We start from the raw sequence: 18473 nt of genomic DNA on the forward strand, positions 1-18473 counted from the left end.
GTCTTCCTCTTAAATATTTACATATTGTTTTATTTCAATTTTACGATTAATTAATAATTAAAGTAGAAATTCAAATAACTGCAGTCTTTGATCAAATATTTCACTGCAGTGTGGTATATTTTGTGAATATTTGAAAAGACTGTGTAGCCCATTATAGTCATTGTGATTATAGCTATTTAAGCTCATAAAGTTAATATACCTATCGATATTAACTTTATGTTATACCTAGAGCAAAACAAGGGCAAAAAATCGGCCAAGTGCGAATTGGACTCGCGCACAAAGGGTTCCGTACTATTCTAAAAAAAATAGGCAAAAATTTAGATTTTTGTGTGGGATTAATTATTAATTTTATTTTTATTATTAAATTAAAGTTTGAATATAATTAATTATTCTGTGTACATTTCAAGTGCCTATAACCTGGGGGGGCTAGTTTATGTTGTTAATTAAAGCGACAAAAGTACACAGTCTGTGAAAATAGAAACTCTCTAGCTATTACCGTTTTTGAGATACAGCCTGGAGACAGACAGAGGGACAGACAGACAGACACACTTTCGCATGTATAATATTAATATGGACTATGGATGATGGCAGTTGGAACTATGGATAAAGGTACTTAGTTGGAAGCGACGCGACGTGTCGTCGTGACTCGCGAGTCGCGATACTACTGGTTTGTTTGTATTTCTATGAAATATCCTGCGCAGCTAGCAACACGATGCTAGCGACACTTTTCATAGAAATACATAATATATATTATAGAAACAAAGACCTATTCTTATGTCAATGTATAGAAACGTGTCGCGAGTTCGCGACTTGCGATGACACCGGACCGGACACGTTGTCTGCACTCTGCCGCTGCTTCATGTCGCCCCAAACGAAATGAACACGACGTAAAGTGCGACAAGGCTTTAAATGAACGTGGGCGCTGCTGGTAAAGTGCCTGATACACGGCTTAAAACGGTGGTTTGAAATTTAAGTTTCAAACCGTGTAGATAGTTATTTTATACCAACTTTGGTTTGACCTTTAATTTTTGGCATAAAACAACTATCCAACTTTCGTTTTAAACTGCCGCCGTTTTAAACAGTGTATTTAGATTTTTTTTGCCAAGCCTTGTCAAACTGTGTCTCTCTTGCATAACCTATGCTTTTTTACGTAAGTCATATTGAAAGAAGATCAATTTGACTCTTTGCGAGTTGCGACTTGGTTGCGAGTGCCGAGTCCTGCGCGGTGCGCCTCGGTTTGCCTTCAGCTCATCACTCCATCTATGGAGTGTAGATGGATCCATCTACCTTCCATAACTCCATCTTTTCTAGGCCGGCCTCGGCGACGGCAAAATGGGGCGGCATCCGTCTTTGGGTGCCCACTCTGTTGACATCTTTGCCTAGCGGTTGGAACGCATGCGGCCGACGTGACCCGCCCTATCCCACTTTAGCTTGGCAGCCTTGATACCTACACCCTTAATACCTGTTTTAAAGCGCAGTATGGTGTTTCTTATTTTGTCCAGAAGTTTTACTCCTAATAATTAATATCATAAACATAAATAATGCAAAATAAGTCTATGATTAATATACTGCGCTCCATTGCTCTTTGGAAAACCCCGAGTAAAAACAAAGTAAAAATGTATAGATCTGTGCAGTCATGTCGCTGTCAAGTCTATATATAATCTGTGTTATTATTTATTTGTGTTTATTTGTCTGTGGTCTGTTGCTATAATACTTTATCTATGGCTATTTCTAAACAACCCCTCCGCACTCGAATTTTTAAAATAAAAAAAAATATAAAAATGAATAAAAATACACCAAGATCACTGAAAAAACTCAAAAGATATAGTAATTATCATTTTTGTATCGTTAAAGAATGTAAAAATACATCAGTCAATAGTCCACATAAGTTATGGATCCAATTACCCAGAGAAAGGAAAAAACGTGAAACCTGGCTAAAACTTGTTGGCAGGGATCAGGAATATTTGTCTCCTAAAACCCTTTACTATTTTTGTGACGATCACTTCGACGTAAGTATTTATTGTAATTTGTTTATATTTTTTTATGCCTAAAGTATAGTTTTCACAGCGCAAGTACTAGCTCTATACTTTATACTATACTTTAGTCTCTACTCTCTAGGAACTTTGTTGTCGTTTTTATTTTTGTATTTCATGAATAAAAACGTTAGTAGAAGAACCAGATAGTTAACACGTTAATGGACAGTACCGCCCATGACGTAAATAGGCAAAAAGATGGCAAAAAGCGATACGACAGTACGCCTATCGACATACGAGTTTAAGTCAAGCCACAGAGAGTATGCTTACGGCCGTTCCCAATATTTGATCTATCTCTGGTTTTGCCCTACTAGAAATAGGAATAGCTCACAATTGACATAAAATATATGTCTCTAATGTGAGCTATTCCTATCTCTAGTAGGGCAAAACCAGAGATAGATCAAATATTGGGAACACCCGTTAGACGATAGATCATAAGTTATGTCCACACTGTGCACTTCATCTTCAATTTTCGTCATCAACTTTCATATTGGCGCATTCAATAATTGAATGCGTCAAGGAACGCAACGCTAATATTGTCATTTTTGAAGTTTTGGATATGGTCAGAGGGCATGCGTTGCGGGCATGCCTCACATTCGCTGTTGACTGTGCTATAATGCATGCCCTTGAAGAACAGAAAAAGGCACAATGTGGACAAAGCTACAGATTTCTCATATAGCTTTGTCCACACTAGCTTGGCTACATGGCTTTGGTGTCATCGTAGAGGTATCTTGGCCTTTTGTACTGTCACCATGTAATGAATTACAGACACTTAAAAGTCATACACACATTGAAAATTTGATTCAACTATTACAAAAAAAAAACATATCAGAGTATGAAAGTACGTAATTTTGAAAATATTAAAAATATAAAAAAACAGCACTTGTTGTATGAACCATTGTAAATAAGTATCTACATACAACTCCAACATAACACTGTCGCAGACCTTAAAAAGCAACAACCCGGGCTGATATGTCCCAAGAGAGTGTATGGCAGCTTGGGCTCGCTACTGCCCCTCTCTCACCCCGCACGCCCCGCATCGTGCTTTGTCTAGAGGTGTCCATGGCCGACTGTAAGTTCCATAGACTTGCTAATATTATAAATGTGAAAGTGTGGATATTTGTTACATAAAAAATTACTAGACGAATCATCGTGAAACTTTGAACACATACTCTTGGAGGTATCAGAAGTAACATAGGATACTTTAAAAAAAATATTTTTTTTACGAAAAAAAAAAAATCCTATAATATAATCCTTAATAATTTGGCCTGTGTGTCTGTTTATGTCTCTTCAACCCAAGTAGTCGTTTGTAGCTCTTCGGACAGACATCACATTTGAACTGCTTGTCCATATGTGTCCTCATATGCTTCCTCAGATGACCACCCTCATTAAACTCCTTACCACACTGTGCACAACAGTATGGTTTGTTGTCTAAAACATTGCAAAATATATATTATATTAATATGACAACCTCTGTGGCTCAGTTGGTGGGCTGTTGGTAAATGGTAGCTCAAGCCGGCGGTCGCGGGTTCAAATCCCGCCGACGGAACAAAAAGTTTTCAAAGTTCCTGAGTCATGGATGTGTATTAAATATGTATATAATATAATAAAAATCTTAAATATATGTATAGTATTTAAAAAGTATTAAATATATTTCCGTTACCTGGTACCCGTAACATCAATAAAAGAGGTATTTACAAAACATAAAATTGATTTAAAATTAATAGGGCGAGGAATATTGATAGGAAGAAGGTCATATAGGGAGGACTGATTTTTGTCCAGGGAACCTTCATCTAGGCCACACTCACACAAGGAACTATCCTTAACCCTAATCTTAGCTAAGAATACCGGTGAGCAGCAACGTCCAAGCCTAACCCGACAAACGGTAGAACATACTGCTTTGCGACTATTAATGTATTTGAAAAACCAAGGCTTAACTGGAACACTACTTTGTATGTCAAAATAGTGTTTGCCTTTAACATTACCAGATCTGACCCACTCTCTATTCCACTGGATGTTTAAGTGTTTTTTGGCACTGGGAATTAGATCATGGCAATATAGTTTATAATGGTCAAGCACACCCGTTGTTACGGCTAGTTTGGCATAGGCATCTGCATTCTCATTGCCAATGATCCCACTGTGGCCCGGTATCCATGCTAAAACTACTTGGGTGTTCTGAAGCTTACATCTAAGAAGTAGCTGCCTGATTTTTAAGATCAATGGAAATCTATTTCTAATACGAAACTGATTGGCCATGATACCCTCTAAAGCGCTTCTGGAGTCCGAAAGGATAATGGATTTGTTTAGCCTATGTGATTCAATAAAAGATATTGCCTCGTATATGGCAAGGACCTCTCCTGTGAAAACAGATGAGGTCGGGGGCAGTTTAAAGTTCAAAATCACATTATTCTTTGGTGTCCAAACTGCAGCTCCAACACAGCCATCATCGGATAATTTAGAAGCATCTGTAAAAACAGGCAGCCAATCCCCAAATCGCTCATCCATTATTTGTTTAAATTGAGTATTGGCTAGAGCAGATCCCTTAGTTATAGGAAAGTTGAGAATTACTTCTGGGGTAAAGGTAAGGGCTTCAAATGGGGTGGGGACAAGGAAGACGGGTAATCTTAAGGCAACTGACCAGAAGACAGGGAGGTTCTTTGTGAAGCCAATAATTGTTACCAGAAGAAATTAAATGGGACAATGTATCGAGTTCACCACTAAGTGAGCGTAAAATATTTAACTTTTTCTCGCATTTCTGTATTATATGATGAATTTGATGAACGCCAGACATCCTGGAGTCCAAGATTACACCTAGAAATTTTACTCTATCTCTAACCGGGAAAACTTGTTGATTATATTGAATTGTTATGTCGGGAATAATTTTGGATCTAGAAAAAACAACCACCGAACTCTTGGGGACAGAGATGGACAAACCATGCCTATCCAGCCAATCGTACAGGTATCTGATGGCAGAGCTAAGGCGAGCAGTGCATTCATTTATATCCTTCGAGGAGATGTACACGGACAGATCATCCGCATACTGTTTGACTTTACAGAAACTAATAACGGACAAATCTAAGTCATGTGTGTAAAAATTGTAAAGGGTAGGGCTAAGAGGGGATCCTTGAGGAAGGCCTTTATAAACTACTCTAGGAGGGAGAGTTAAATTTGGAGTGGAAATAGTTACGGATCGACAGGACAGGTTATTGCAAATGTAATTCGTCATCCTCACCGGGACACTCAGATTTAGCAGTTTTTGCCTGAGTACCGGAAGATGGACATTGTCGTATGCGGCTGATATATTCAGGAACATACCCACCACGTGTTCGCCTTTCGAAAGAGCAATACGGATGTCAGTCACAAAAGTGGCTAAGCTATCCATTGTACTAAAACCCTTTCGAAAGCCAAACTGTGTCTTGGATAGAATGCCCTTACTCTCCAAAAGCCATTCTAGTCTATTTTTAATCATGTGTTCTAAAATTTTGTCCAATGTAATCGAAAGAGCTATTGGTCTATAGCTACATGGGTCGTTACTAAGTTTTCCCGGCTTGAGTATAGGTAGAATAATCTGAGTTCCCCACTCATCCGGGGGAACTTCAGACTCATAAAAGGCATTTAAAATATTAAGACAAGTTTGTTTAGTATTGGGTCCACTGTTAACTATGAACGAATAGGGCAATCCATCACTGCCTGGGGCGGTATCCTTTAATGAATCTAGGACCAGCCTAAACTCATCTAGAGAAAAAGGAGCGTCTAAAGGATCCAAAGTCTGAGTAGAAGAAATGAAGTTGTGACGCTCATCGAAAGAGGGAACTGACGGCGGCGCCAACCTCTGAGAGAAGTCATGTATCCACTCAGCTGGATCATTGGACGGACGGTAATTGCATGTTAGAGCTCCACGGAATTTTCGTACGTTCTGCCATACAATCGAGGGACGAGACATAGGTGAGAGACTTAAGCAGAAATTATGCCAACCATTTCTTTTTTTCTCTGTAAGTAAGAGTCTCACCTCTGCTGCGACTTTTTTGTAGTTTAAAAAGTTATCCTGAGTCATTGATCTGGAATACAACTTTTCTGCCTCTTTGCGTCTTTTACAGGCACTGGTACATTCCGTGTCCCACCAAGGAGGAGATAAAGTTTTTTGGTTATGGGTATTCCTTAATGGTATCGCACTATCTGCAGCTAAAGATAAAATCCTTTTTAAATTTTGATAAGAGTCAAGAGCATTACCTGAGTTGATGGGAGGGATTAGGCTGACTTCTGAATCTGTAATTTCTGCAAATTGATCCCAATCTGCAGAATTAACCTTATATTATAACCGGGCGGTCTAGTATGTCTGTACGTTATTGTTATAACTATGGGAAAGTGGTCGCTACCAAAAGAATCAGGGATAATTGACCAGGAACAGGATGAGGAGAGGGAAGGGGAACATAATGATAGATCTACCACACTCCTCGGATTCTGCAAGGGAGATACCCGACGAGTGGGGGATCCATCATTAAGGATAACTAGGTTATTATCATCTGTAAAATCAATAAAGGAGGAGGAGTTAGGGTCATTAAAGTGAGAGCCCCAAGATGTATGGTGGGTGTTAAAATCACCCAACACAACCAGGGGTGGAGGAATAGAGGAAATTAAGGAGGAAATTTCGGAAAAAATGGAAAGGTTTGGATGAGGGACATACAGACAAAAAAATAGTATCTACAACGCTACAATATTAAAACAAGGACTATGTACAGGTAAAGTATATACAGAGTATGTACATTGGCTGGAGACCAAAATGGCTACTCCTTTGCCATTATTGCTTTGCCATCAGACCTGTCGTCCCGGAAACAGGCATGACCTGGAACCCGAAAACGAGAACCAGGAACCAACCACGTTTCCTGGACGGCAAGAATAGATGGCTTATGAGTATTAATAATTCTAAGAATATCAGGTTTTTTATTCTTGATGCTGCGGCTGTTCCACTGGAATGACAGTGTGAGCCATTATTGGGCAGCAATTTAACGAGTTGGGTCAGGTTTTCTAGAGTTCTGTTCGGTAGGGAGTCGCTAAACCTTGAAATGAGATCAAGGAAAAGGACGGAAAGGTTATTCAGGAGGTTATCATTAGGGGACATTGACAAGGTGCATGGAGATTCTGGGTTTAGCGGATACGCACACCCATTGGGGGCTTGTGAAGCGGGCTCCTCTATTATATTTCTATGTGCCTGGTGATCGTAACCAGGAGACATAGTCGGAATGGGTTTACGGGGAATATAAACAGTCTTCCTGTAAGACGTAGTTGCGGGGGATATAGTCCGTCTGTCTGTCTGTTTGGAAATGCCAGCAAAAGGAGAAGTCCTCGCAGCGTCAGCAAAGGATCGCCTTACTCGAGGGAAACGTGCTGAAGCCTCCAAGTAAGAGACACTCTCCTGACTCATGACAAATTTTATCTCTTTTTGTCTAGCGTATTCTGGACAAGAGACATCATTGGCCGCGTGCGGACCATTGCAGTACAAACAGGTAAAAGATGTTGCTTTACAGGTTACTCCTTCATGTTTTTGTGCGCATTTATAGCAGCGGGCCTCTGATCGGCACTGTGCCTTAATGTGTCCAAAACGACAACAGTTGTTGCATTGTATGGTAGGTAACAAGTAACTTTCTATGGGAAGGGAATTAAAGTAACAAAAGACACGGGGAGGGAGTTTTTGACCAGTGATTGTAATAACCACCGATTGGGTAGGAATCCAGGTAGGGGAATTTTGATCAATCTGCGACGCAGCCTACGCGCCTTCACAACTCTACCAAAACCTGCCGGAACCTGCAGATTCTCCACTAGCTCTTCCATTGACCAGTCCACAGGAACATTACGGATAATGCCCATGCGAGATACACTGTATGAGGGTATCGATACAGTATATCCAGCACTTAATACAGCAGGCAGGTCAATGAAATCGTTAGCATGTTCATATGACTTGAATTCAATAGACACACGGTTGCGTCCAATCTTTTTGATACCGTCCATCATTATATTTTTAATATTATTTTTAAAAGGGAACTGATCAACTGACCAAAAAGGATGGGACTCAAGGCTATACCGTTTTCAGTCTCATGCTTAGTAACATGCACGATATAAGGCGCAGCATCCTCAGGGCTATACAGTTTTTTGTTCTCTGAAGTCTGGATTGACATAGCTTAATTGTATCGATGGCACCGTATGAGAATTGCTTGTAGCCTTTTTAGGTAGTGGTTCTCTAATGTCTTGGTTTAGTCTTTTCCTACTTATACCACCACCAGGATCCGGAGGATCAGTATCCAACTCCATTATTGCGACTAACCTAACCTAAAAACAAAAACCAATATGAACTAAATACTTACAGTCATACACACACAAAATATACTACAAAACACAAATTAAATACAAGATAATTCAACAAAAGAAACAAAACCAATAATAATTCCACAATAAACACTATTTTAACAAAAATAATAAGAAGACTCTTGTTGACAGCACTCAACCAAAGAGCAAAGTCCTTCAATATTCTTTTAATATGATATACGGGTGCAATCAAACCTTCCTGCCAAATTTTTCCAGGGCTTAGGTTTCATTAGGAGAGTCAATTTAACAAAAAAATGGGTGTTATTTTTTTTTCAATGACGTATTTTTTCCCATTTAAAATCGTTGCAGAACGGTCACTCGCGGCACGGGGGAACGAGCGGGGGCTACGCGGGGGGAGGCGCGCGCAACCGACGCGTCGTGTCCATTAATTGTAGTGTTTTTTAGAATAACTTTCGGAAGGTATTTCTCAATATTTCAGTACTGAGTGATTATAAAAAAAGAAAAAATACGTGTATTTTTATTTTTAACAAGGATCAACATATCAAAATTTGGCAGGAAGGTTTAATTGCACCCTGTTTTGTGCTGATATCCCCAATAAATGGATTATTTATTGCATGTGGATAATATGCTGGTGGCATTCTCTGCATGTGGCACCTTTGCGTGATATTCCCTATTTGTCTAGCCCAAGAACATATTACTAATTTTCTTTTGTTATCTATTTTTCAGATGGAAAATGACATGGCAAATTACTTGGAATACAAATTAATGGGATCAATAAAACAGATTCGTATGAAACCAAAAGCTGTCCCATCCAGGTCTAAATTTCGGCGGCCAGATCACCCACACAAGAATATAGAATGGAATGAAATATTAGACAACAATATAGATAAGAATATAGACAAGAATATTGACAAGAATATTGACAAGAATATAGACAAGAATATAGACAAGAATATAGAACGGAATGAAATATTAGAGAATACAAATTATTGCATTGCAGCATCATTATATATTCGTCCACGTATAAACAATTGATTACTAGACATAATATACAGGGTGCAATTCTCAATTAGACCTTCCGGCCAAATTTCAATATATTGAACCGGTGGTAGGCACCAGTAACTTCAATGTTTTTGAAGCTACTGGTGCCTACCCTAATTGAACGCCTCCGTGGACTAGTGGTATAGAGCGTGGCTCTTGACTCGGAGTGCGTGGGTTCGATTCCCGCGTTGGAAACATGTTATTTCCAAGTTTGGTTAGGACAATTCAGGCTGATCACATGATTGTCTGACAAGTAAGATGATCCATGCGTCGGATGGGCATGTAAAAAGTCGGTCCTGCGCCTGATCTCTCGCCGGTCGTGTCGGTCTTCCGCCCCACTGGGTTATGAGAGTAAAGGAATAGAGAGTGCTCTTGTGTACTGCGCACACACTTGGTCACTATAAAATTACTCCTGCGTAGCTGGCCTGGTTTCAATGAAACCGGCCACCGTTACCGAAACCGGTGCGGGAGCTATATATATTATTTTTTAAAAATAAAAATACACGCATTTTTTCCGTTTGTAATCACTCAGTACTAAAATGTTGAGAAAAAGCTTCCGAAAGTTGTCCAAAAAACCCCACAATTAATGGACACTACGCGTCGCCGGCGCGTGACTCAAGCGCCTCCCTGTCGCCACCCCTCGCGTAACCCTCGCTCTACCCACCGCCGCGAAGTGAGTTCTGCAACGATTGGGATAAACAACCGTGGGATAAAATAGTTATTGTAAAAAAATTAACATCCTATTTTTTTTGTTAAATGGACTCCTAATGATACCTAAGCCCTAAAAAATTGGCTGCTAGGTTTAATTGCACCCTGTATACAAGAATAGTCATACATACAAAAGTCATCTCGTGTTATATGCAGTATGCAGTAATGCTGTATGAGTAATTTCAGTTTTATAAAGGTAATATTTTTTGCAGGTGCCAAATTGATGACAGATACAGAAGATTATAAAACCAACACAAAACATATTCCAAAAAAATGTAATACTTTTTCCTGCATTTGCGGCGAGACATTCTCTTGTGTTACTAGTATGGATAAGCATAGAAAATTGTATAAACACTACATGGTATACTCCGGTATGAAGGACGTTACAAAAGCTACACCTGCAGTGAAATTAAAAAAAAATAGGAAAAAAATTGACAGAGGAAAAGCAATACATCCAAGCAAGAACATAATATATCCCTGTGATATAAGGGAAAAAACTCAAGATGATTCTAGAAGAGAAAACGAATATCTGACAGAAGCAGTACCAGTTAGAAATAGTAAAGAAAAAAATGAAATAGCTGCTTGTGAATTTATTTTATCGGATGTATTCATTAAACAGGAAATAATAGACGAAATTAGTAATAATAAAGCAGAAGATGATGAAATAGCAGCTAGTCAAAAAGATAAAGATAAAATAGCTGCTAGTGAATTAATTATACCAAATGTATTTATTAAACAGGAAATAATAGAAGAAATTAGTAATAAGAAAGCAGAAGATGATGAAATAGCAGCTAGTCAAAAAGATAAAGATAAAAAAGTTGCTAGTGAATCAATTATACCGGATTTATTCATTAAACAGGAAGTAATAGAAGAAATTAGTAATAAGGAAGCAGAAGATGATGACATTGCAGGTAGTCAGCTGACTATACCGCCTGTATTTATCGAACAAGAAAAAGAGGAAAGTAGTATAAAGGAAGAAAAAGATGATGAAAAAGTTGCTAGTGAATTGGCTATACCATCTGTATACATCAATCAAGAAATTATAGAAGAATGTCTAATAAAGAAGGAAAAAGATGATGAAATACTTACCAGTGAATTGATTATACCGCCTGAAGTAATTAAACAAGAAAGTAAAGATAAATGTAAGTGTATTCCTTTCTTTAGATAGGCAGTAAACAAGCAAACAGATCGTCGGATGAAGTGATTTCCGTAAAACTGGGTGAATAGGGACGTAGCTGTAAATAAGGACGAAACCGAAAAAAATATTTTAAAAGAAACCATCAAGTGTTTTTTGGTTTTAATGTGAAGTAGAATTATTATTCATTTTAATAGCAACACTCAATCGCCATGAAGTTGGCTGCAAAACATTGAGACGTCAGTTCAAAAAGTGCCTTCAATTAACGGTAAATAGGCTACTTGACCTACTTTTTTCTTCATGCTAATCGCTTCTTAATCATTCATTTTCACCAAAAAAACTAATATTTTAGTATTTTATACAGTAGAAACTCATAAAAATGTTGATTGAGAAATATTATGCTTTTAAATGGCGCCGAAAACTCCGCCATAGTGTCACGTGATCACGTCATATTTTTTAACCGACTTCCAAAAAGGAGGAGGTTATACGTTCGGATGTGGATATATTTTTTTATGTACGTTCAACGATTACTCCGCCGTTTGTGAACCGATTTTCAAAATTTTTATTTTGTTGTACAGGGTATTGTTCCGAGTTGGTACCATGTTCACAAAAATGACGCTCTGATGATGAGAACCATGAGGAATCGAGGGGACTCCTTGAAATTCAAATGGGAACATATGCTTATTTTGGTTTTATGTGATTTATTTTGATAATTTTGACGACCTCTGTGGCTCAGTTGGTGGGATGTTGGTAGTTCAAGCCGGGGGTCGCGGGTTCGAATCCCGCCGATGGAACAAACAGTTTTCGAAGTTCCTGGGTCATGGATGTGTATTAAATATGTGTATCATAATATAATGAAAATCTTAAATATATGTATAGTATAAAAGTATTAAATATATTTTCGTTGTCTGGTACCCGTAGCACAATTCCTTCAGGTACTTAGCACGGGGCCAGACTGACGTGTTGTAAAGCGTCCATAGATATTATTATTATTATATGCTAGTTGCTACCAAAAAGTAAGATTTTGCACCATGGTATACCACGGTTCCGAAGGTGCTGAACAGAACCTGTTTCCTTATAGATACGTGTTTGGGAGTTTCAGCGTTGTTTAAAGAACCACAAGCATAAGCTACTATGGTGACAATATTAATCATCATCATCACTACACCATGCATCATTACATTATGACCCCATAACCTATTATTGGTACTTTTCATAGTCTTATAGATCGAAACTGATGTTTTTGATCATTATTTTAGTTTGTTCATCGATTAGAACACCAAAACCGTATAGACAACCTTAAGGATAACTAAAAAGAATGAAATTATTATTTTTAAACAAAAAATTAAAACCGACTTCCAAGGTAAATACAAAAGTAATATTCTTAAATGAACTAAAAAGTATTAAATAATTCTTATTCTGTACTCAGTATTTATGTTCTCAATCTGCATAGTTTTGAAGTCGGTACCAGTCCTATAAGTTGCAGTTATATTTTATCATAGAACTGGCGATTAGGTTAGCTGGTAGTTGGTACCGACTTCAATATAATGAAGGTTACTCAGTATTTCTGTTTTCAAACAGAAATACTGAGTACAGAATAAGAATTCTATAATACTTTTTAGTTCATTTAAGAATATTACTTTTGTCTTTACCTTGGAAGTCGGTTTAAATTTTTTGTTTAAAAATAATTGTATTTTATACTTTTTTTATAACATTTTTTCTATGTGCCAAAAAATTAGAAAAGAAATGAGAAATCATTTGTAATGTTGAAAACTTTTGGAGAAAAGTTTTGGCCATATCATTTCCCAACTACAGTAAATGGAGATAATACATAAAACTGATGTTTTATTTGAATTATTCAAGAAAATATATTTTACAAAGCTTATTCTTATTGTTTACATGTATAACAGATAAACTTCTATATAACGAGCGCGTTAAATAAAAGATATTAAATTACTAGTGTGATGACGTCACATCCAAATCGGAAGTACCGCAAAAGCGTTTTCGTCAGTACAGATTAAAAAATATAAAATCAATATATTTTTAAATCGACTTTATTTATCAATCATAAGCTTTTATTTGATGATAAGGGTGAAATACAATTTCCTTGGTCAAGTTCTACTAGAAATATGCATTTGTTCAATGAAATGTATATTGTTTTAAAGTTAATATGAAATGAATAAAATTAAAATAGACAGGTAGTCTATTTTAATTTATCATGAACTAGCTTTTGCCTCCGACTCCGTCCGCGTGGACTTCAGCTTATAGCGTGCGGTAGTTCCCGTTGAACCATGTAGGCTACCACGACAGAAGTGCTTCCGCGGTACGCTTACTTCAAACTTCAATTCTACACTTTACAGACAGACAGACACGTCACACATAAAATGCCCCTATTTTTGCGTAGGGGGTTAAAAACTGGGGAGTGGGGTCGAAGTCCAACATCAACTCAAAACGCAAAAAGAATCTTCACCACCTCTTATAGTAACACGTTTAAGTAAGCACTTGTGCGATGTAGGAGACGGCACGGCGCCATCTATTATGAATTTTAGGAACCTTTTTTTCCAGTTAAAAAGTAGCATATGTCCTTTCTCAGGCTTTAGACTTATCTGTGTACAAAATTTCATTACAATCGGTTCGGTAGTTTTGGCGTGAAAGCCAGACAGACAGCATTTATAATATCAGTATAGGTTGTATTTATCATTTTATTCTTATATTTTCAGACACGCAACCAAAACGCAAAAAAATCTATAAAAAATATGATGAAGATGTTATAGAAGAAGCCCTTAAAGAATATAAGGAAAATAAAAATTCATTTAAAGTTATTGCAGATAAACACAATATACCCAAAACAGTGTTACATAGGCACTACACAAGATATACGAAAAAGCAAGGTGGTCAAACTGCGCTTAGCCAAGAAACAGAAAAATATATCACTAAATACTTGAATATATGCTCTGAATGGGGATATCCACTTGACGCTTATGATGTACGTCTTCTAGTAAAAGATTATTTAGACAGAATAGGAATTACAGTAAAAAAATTCAGAGACAATATGCCCGGGCCAAATTATCTTACAGGTTTTTTATCGAGGAATCAACAAGATATATCTCTACGATTGAGTGAAAATTTTAATCGTGTACGAGCAGCCGTATCCCCTGAAATAATAAACCAATATTTCGATGAATTAGGATTATCATTAGATGGCGTACCATTGTGCAACTTAGTTAACTATGACGAAACTAATTTGAGTGAAGACCCCGGAAGAAGAAAAATTATCTGCAAAAGAGGCGCGAAATATCCAGAGAGAATGATGAACCACGGTAAGGGATATATTTCACTGATGTTAGCAGCAGCTGCCGACGGGACGCTACTGCCACCTTACGTGGTGTATAAATCGCAGCATCTATATGATACATGGACTACAGGTGGCCCTGAAGGCTGTAGATACAACAGGACCGTCTCGGGTTGGTTTGATAGACACACTTTTGAGGAATGGGTGCGAACAGTCATATACAGCTACTTTAAAGACAAAACAGGAAAAAAACTTTTAATTGGTGATCATTTGTCATCTCATTTATCCATTGACCTTATTCGGGAGTGTAAGGAAAGAGACATACATTTTGCGTTTCTCCCATCTTATTCCTCACATCTGACACAGCCCTTAGATGTGGCCTTTTTCAGGCCAATGCAAATAGCCTGGAGAGATATCCTATTCCATTGGAAAAAAACAGATGGGCGAGTACAGGCTACCCTTCCGAAAGCTTTATTTCCACAACTTTTAAAAAAAATACTCCAACGGCTTGATGTCAATGCAAAACAAAATATTCTATCTGGTTTTTCAAAAGCTGGTATAAGTCCATTGAACCGAAGAATTGTCTTAGATGGGCTACCAAATAACTATGAAAGAGAAGATTCCATATTCAGTATAGAAAATGTGGATGAGACAGTATCTATATAAATAAAAATAATAATAATATTATAATAATTTATTTATTTCAAATTATATACCTATGTCGTAGTCATCTGCGGGGCTAAAATGGTCACATTTGGCAATTCCTCTCAATCAATTCAGCAAATGAATTGTCAAAACTGTCAAACTGACAAATGTCAAATTAGTACAAAAATACAGAAATGAATTGCAAGCAGAGTTGCATTTTGCGACTTTAGAAAAATGAATCATATTATGATTCATATCATGATTCTTCAAAGCGACCATTTTAGCCCCGCTGGTTTAATCTGCGATTCGATTGAATGACTAGCGTTTTCATAGAATAATACCATTCAATTGAATGACTAAACAACTCGTCAAGACGTGGACGTGACGTTTAACGTTTTGACTAAAAGTCATATAGTGAAGTTGTTTTCACAGAGCAAAGTCTTTCAAGACACTCTGACATTGGCAACTCACTGAGTCGGCCATTTGTAAAGCAGTAGTGAAGTTGTTAAATAGGATGCTATATATTTTTTAAGTAGCCGTTGACGGGGTAGTAATAGGTTAATACACGCTGTCATATTATTTTGTAACAAATAAAGCACTTTAAAGTAAAGTTAATTGACAAAATTTCAACACAGTGCCATCAGCTGTGCGAGCTGTTTGACGCCATATTTGTTTTAGTGAAAACTAGCGCCGCAGTGGAAAAAAAATGAAATACGTTCAATTACCTGACTGATTTCATGTCCGCTATCTTCAAAGGGCTATATTACAAATCGCTAACTAGTTGGACCTTGAGTGAAGATCGTTCAATCGACCTTCGGTCGAGCCATTCAATTGAATGGTGTCAATCTATGAAAACGCTAGTCATTCAATCGAATCGAAGATTGAACTGGATGACTGCGACTACATGCAAAAGCTTATAAATAAAGCATATTTAAGATATTTCCAATACGAAATCAGTAATTATAGCGTTGGAAGCTGTACCAGTTAAAACTGTGACACAGCTCACAAACTCCATATATCCCTTGGTTACGACATCACGCGTAAACGGCTGGACCGATTTTGCTAAAATTTGGTATAGAGATACTTTGAGTCCCGGGAAAGAACATGGGATACATTTTGTCCCAAAAAAAAATTACGGTTCCTGCACAATAAACTCTGGTATGGAGATACTTTGAACCTCGGGAAAGGACAAGGGGATACTTTTTGTCCCGGAAAATGTACGGTTCCCGCACTATTGTGCTTTGCACTTTTATGATTTGCACATAAACTATTCAATCGATTCTCATATGACAGAGAAAGAGATCAAAGTTGCATGCACAGGCACATCATGGCCACGAAAAACGCGCCAAGATACGCGAGAGCATCAGAAAAAGTGAAGGTCACAACTTAAGAAAGTTAATGTATTAATAAAAAAAATATAACTGCATCATGTTTTATTTCTGAACTATATATTACTTTATATGCCTAATATCTGATACTATATATAATATCTGATTTTCCAAATCAGATATTATATACAGGGTGCAATTAAACCTGCCTGCCAAATTTTGATAATATTGATCCTTGTTAAAAATAAAAATTCACGTATTTTTTCCTTTATAGTCACTCAGTACTAAAATATTGAGAAATAGCTTATGAAGGTTATCCTAAAAACACTACAATTAATGGACACGCGCCTCCCCCCACGTCACCCCCGCGCCGCGAGTGACCATTCTACAACGATTTTAATGGGATAAAATATGTAGGTAATTTAAAAAAAAATAGCAACCCAATTTTTTTTGGTTAAAAATTTGGCAGGAAGGTTTAATTGCACCCTGTATAGTTAACGTATACGGTATAATACATATTTAAATATTTATTCTTATTTTAATATGAAACAGTAGGTAATACATATTTAGAGATAATATACTTAAAATCTTTTTTAAACATAGATTTTGAGTAACATAATAATATTTCAATGGATCTTATGTAAGTATAAAAGGGGTGACAGACGTGCGAGTAAGTACGCGGACTTATGGCTCGACGATCTTAATCGCCTGTGAGTCACCTAAAGTTCGCGTACTTAAAGATTGCCGCGCAAGTTCGTCTTGGAATTGTACTCGTAGCTCGTCTCGACTCTACAAAGCCTGATAGACGTACGAACTTAGAGCACGCGGGCTTTAAGTTCGCGAACTTACTCGGCTCGCGTCGGTGATAGACGTACTAACTTTAAGCACGCGGGTTTTAAGTTCGCGAACTTAATCGGCTCGACGTCAGTGACACAAGAGAATAGCTCACACTAGATTACCATGTCCCCAGGCTCGTGGCTCGCAGTCTTGCCAGAGGTACGAGCCGAGACGAGCTGGTATAAATAGTCAGTACTCAAGATGCATCTCGGTTTCAAGACACGGTTCAGTAGGCCTACTACGAAACCGTCTTGAGACTCAAACAATCGGACGAGAATGCCGCGTCCTGCTCTAACAACGTCATTTCACGTCTGTTACAGTAGGACGCAACATTCTCGTACTATTGTTTGAGTCTCAAAACCGTTTCGTGGTACGGGCCCTGGCTCTGTGATTGGTTGATGACATATTCGCTGGACGTGTTCCTCTTTGGCCGTCTTCTTGGCCGTATTGTTGTTTGTGTTTTGACACATGCGATTAAAATTGTCAATCTAATTTTGAAATCTTTAAATTTTAAATATTTAAAAATAAATTATATTAGCCAGCGCGAGGCACATTCCGTTAATAATCCTAGTGAAACCCAACGAATTTGACAAGATATTGAAACCTGTCTCTTTGCAGTCGAACTACTGGTAGTTATGTCTATTGTACCACAAGTCCGCGTACTTACTCGCACGTCTGTCACCCCTTGTACGTCTGGCAAGACTGCGAGCCGCGAGCCGCGTGCCGTGGGCCGCGAGCCGCGTGCCGTGGGCCGCAAGCCTGGGGTTATGGTAATCCAGTGTGAGCCATTCACGTGTGTCACCGACGTCGAGCCGAGTAAGTTCGCGAACTTAAAACCCGCGTGCTTTAAGTTCGTACGTCTATCAGGCACTTAAGAGCCAAAGCCTAAATTAGCTATTTTGACTTTTTATATTTAATGGTGTATCAACCATAAAGTTAATATTAACTTTTTATACCTAGCGGAATATATTAACTTTATGGTTCCTCCACTCACCTTTTCAATTAATACTTGAATATTATAATATAGTACTGTACATTTGAACTGAACCAGCCTTTCTTCATACATATGATTATGCGGATTTTTTTTGGTAAAGTTTTCAACTAGCAATTCCTCCTCAAAACCTCATTGGCAC

General features: G+C 37.7%; 1 protein-coding gene across 2 annotated transcripts; it reads left to right on the forward strand.

The window, feature by feature from the left end:
* Window positions 1-1740: 1740 nt before the first annotated feature.
* LOC121737649 lies at window positions 1741-15214 on the forward strand. Of its 2 annotated transcripts, XM_042129310.1 has the most exons (6): window positions 1741-2009; window positions 9081-9206; window positions 9309-9375; window positions 10316-10887; window positions 11008-11245; window positions 13959-15214. In XM_042129310.1, exons 1-6 carry the CDS (start codon window positions 1782-1784, stop codon window positions 15194-15196), a joined length of 2469 nt encoding a protein of 822 aa, XP_041985244.1. In that variant the 5' UTR covers window positions 1741-1781; the 3' UTR covers window positions 15197-15214. The 2 variants fall into 2 exon arrangements, with proteins under 2 accessions (XP_041985244.1, XP_041985243.1); XM_042129309.1 differs by having other exon boundaries at window positions 10316-11245.
* The last annotated feature ends 3259 nt before the right edge of the window (window positions 15215-18473 follow it).

The sequence above is a fragment of the Aricia agestis genome, chromosome 21 (genome assembly GCF_905147365.1).
Source record: "Aricia agestis chromosome 21, ilAriAges1.1, whole genome shotgun sequence".
In the NCBI taxonomy this organism is placed as follows: Eukaryota; Metazoa; Arthropoda; class Insecta; order Lepidoptera; family Lycaenidae; genus Aricia; species Aricia agestis.

Excerpts from the sequence above, each read along its gene's own strand:
- LOC121737649 (XM_042129309.1), top strand. The coding sequence starts at position 1,782 with ATGAATAAAAATACACCAAGATCACTGAAAAAACTCAAAAGATATAGT. Across the intron at positions 2,010-9,080 it reads TTTGTGACGATCACTTCGAC|ATGGAAAATGACATGGCAAA; the intron begins GTAAGTATTTAT and ends TCTATTTTTCAG. Across the intron at positions 9,376-10,315 it reads ATCATTATATATTCGTCCAC|GTGCCAAATTGATGACAGAT; the intron begins GTATAAACAATT and ends TATTTTTTGCAG.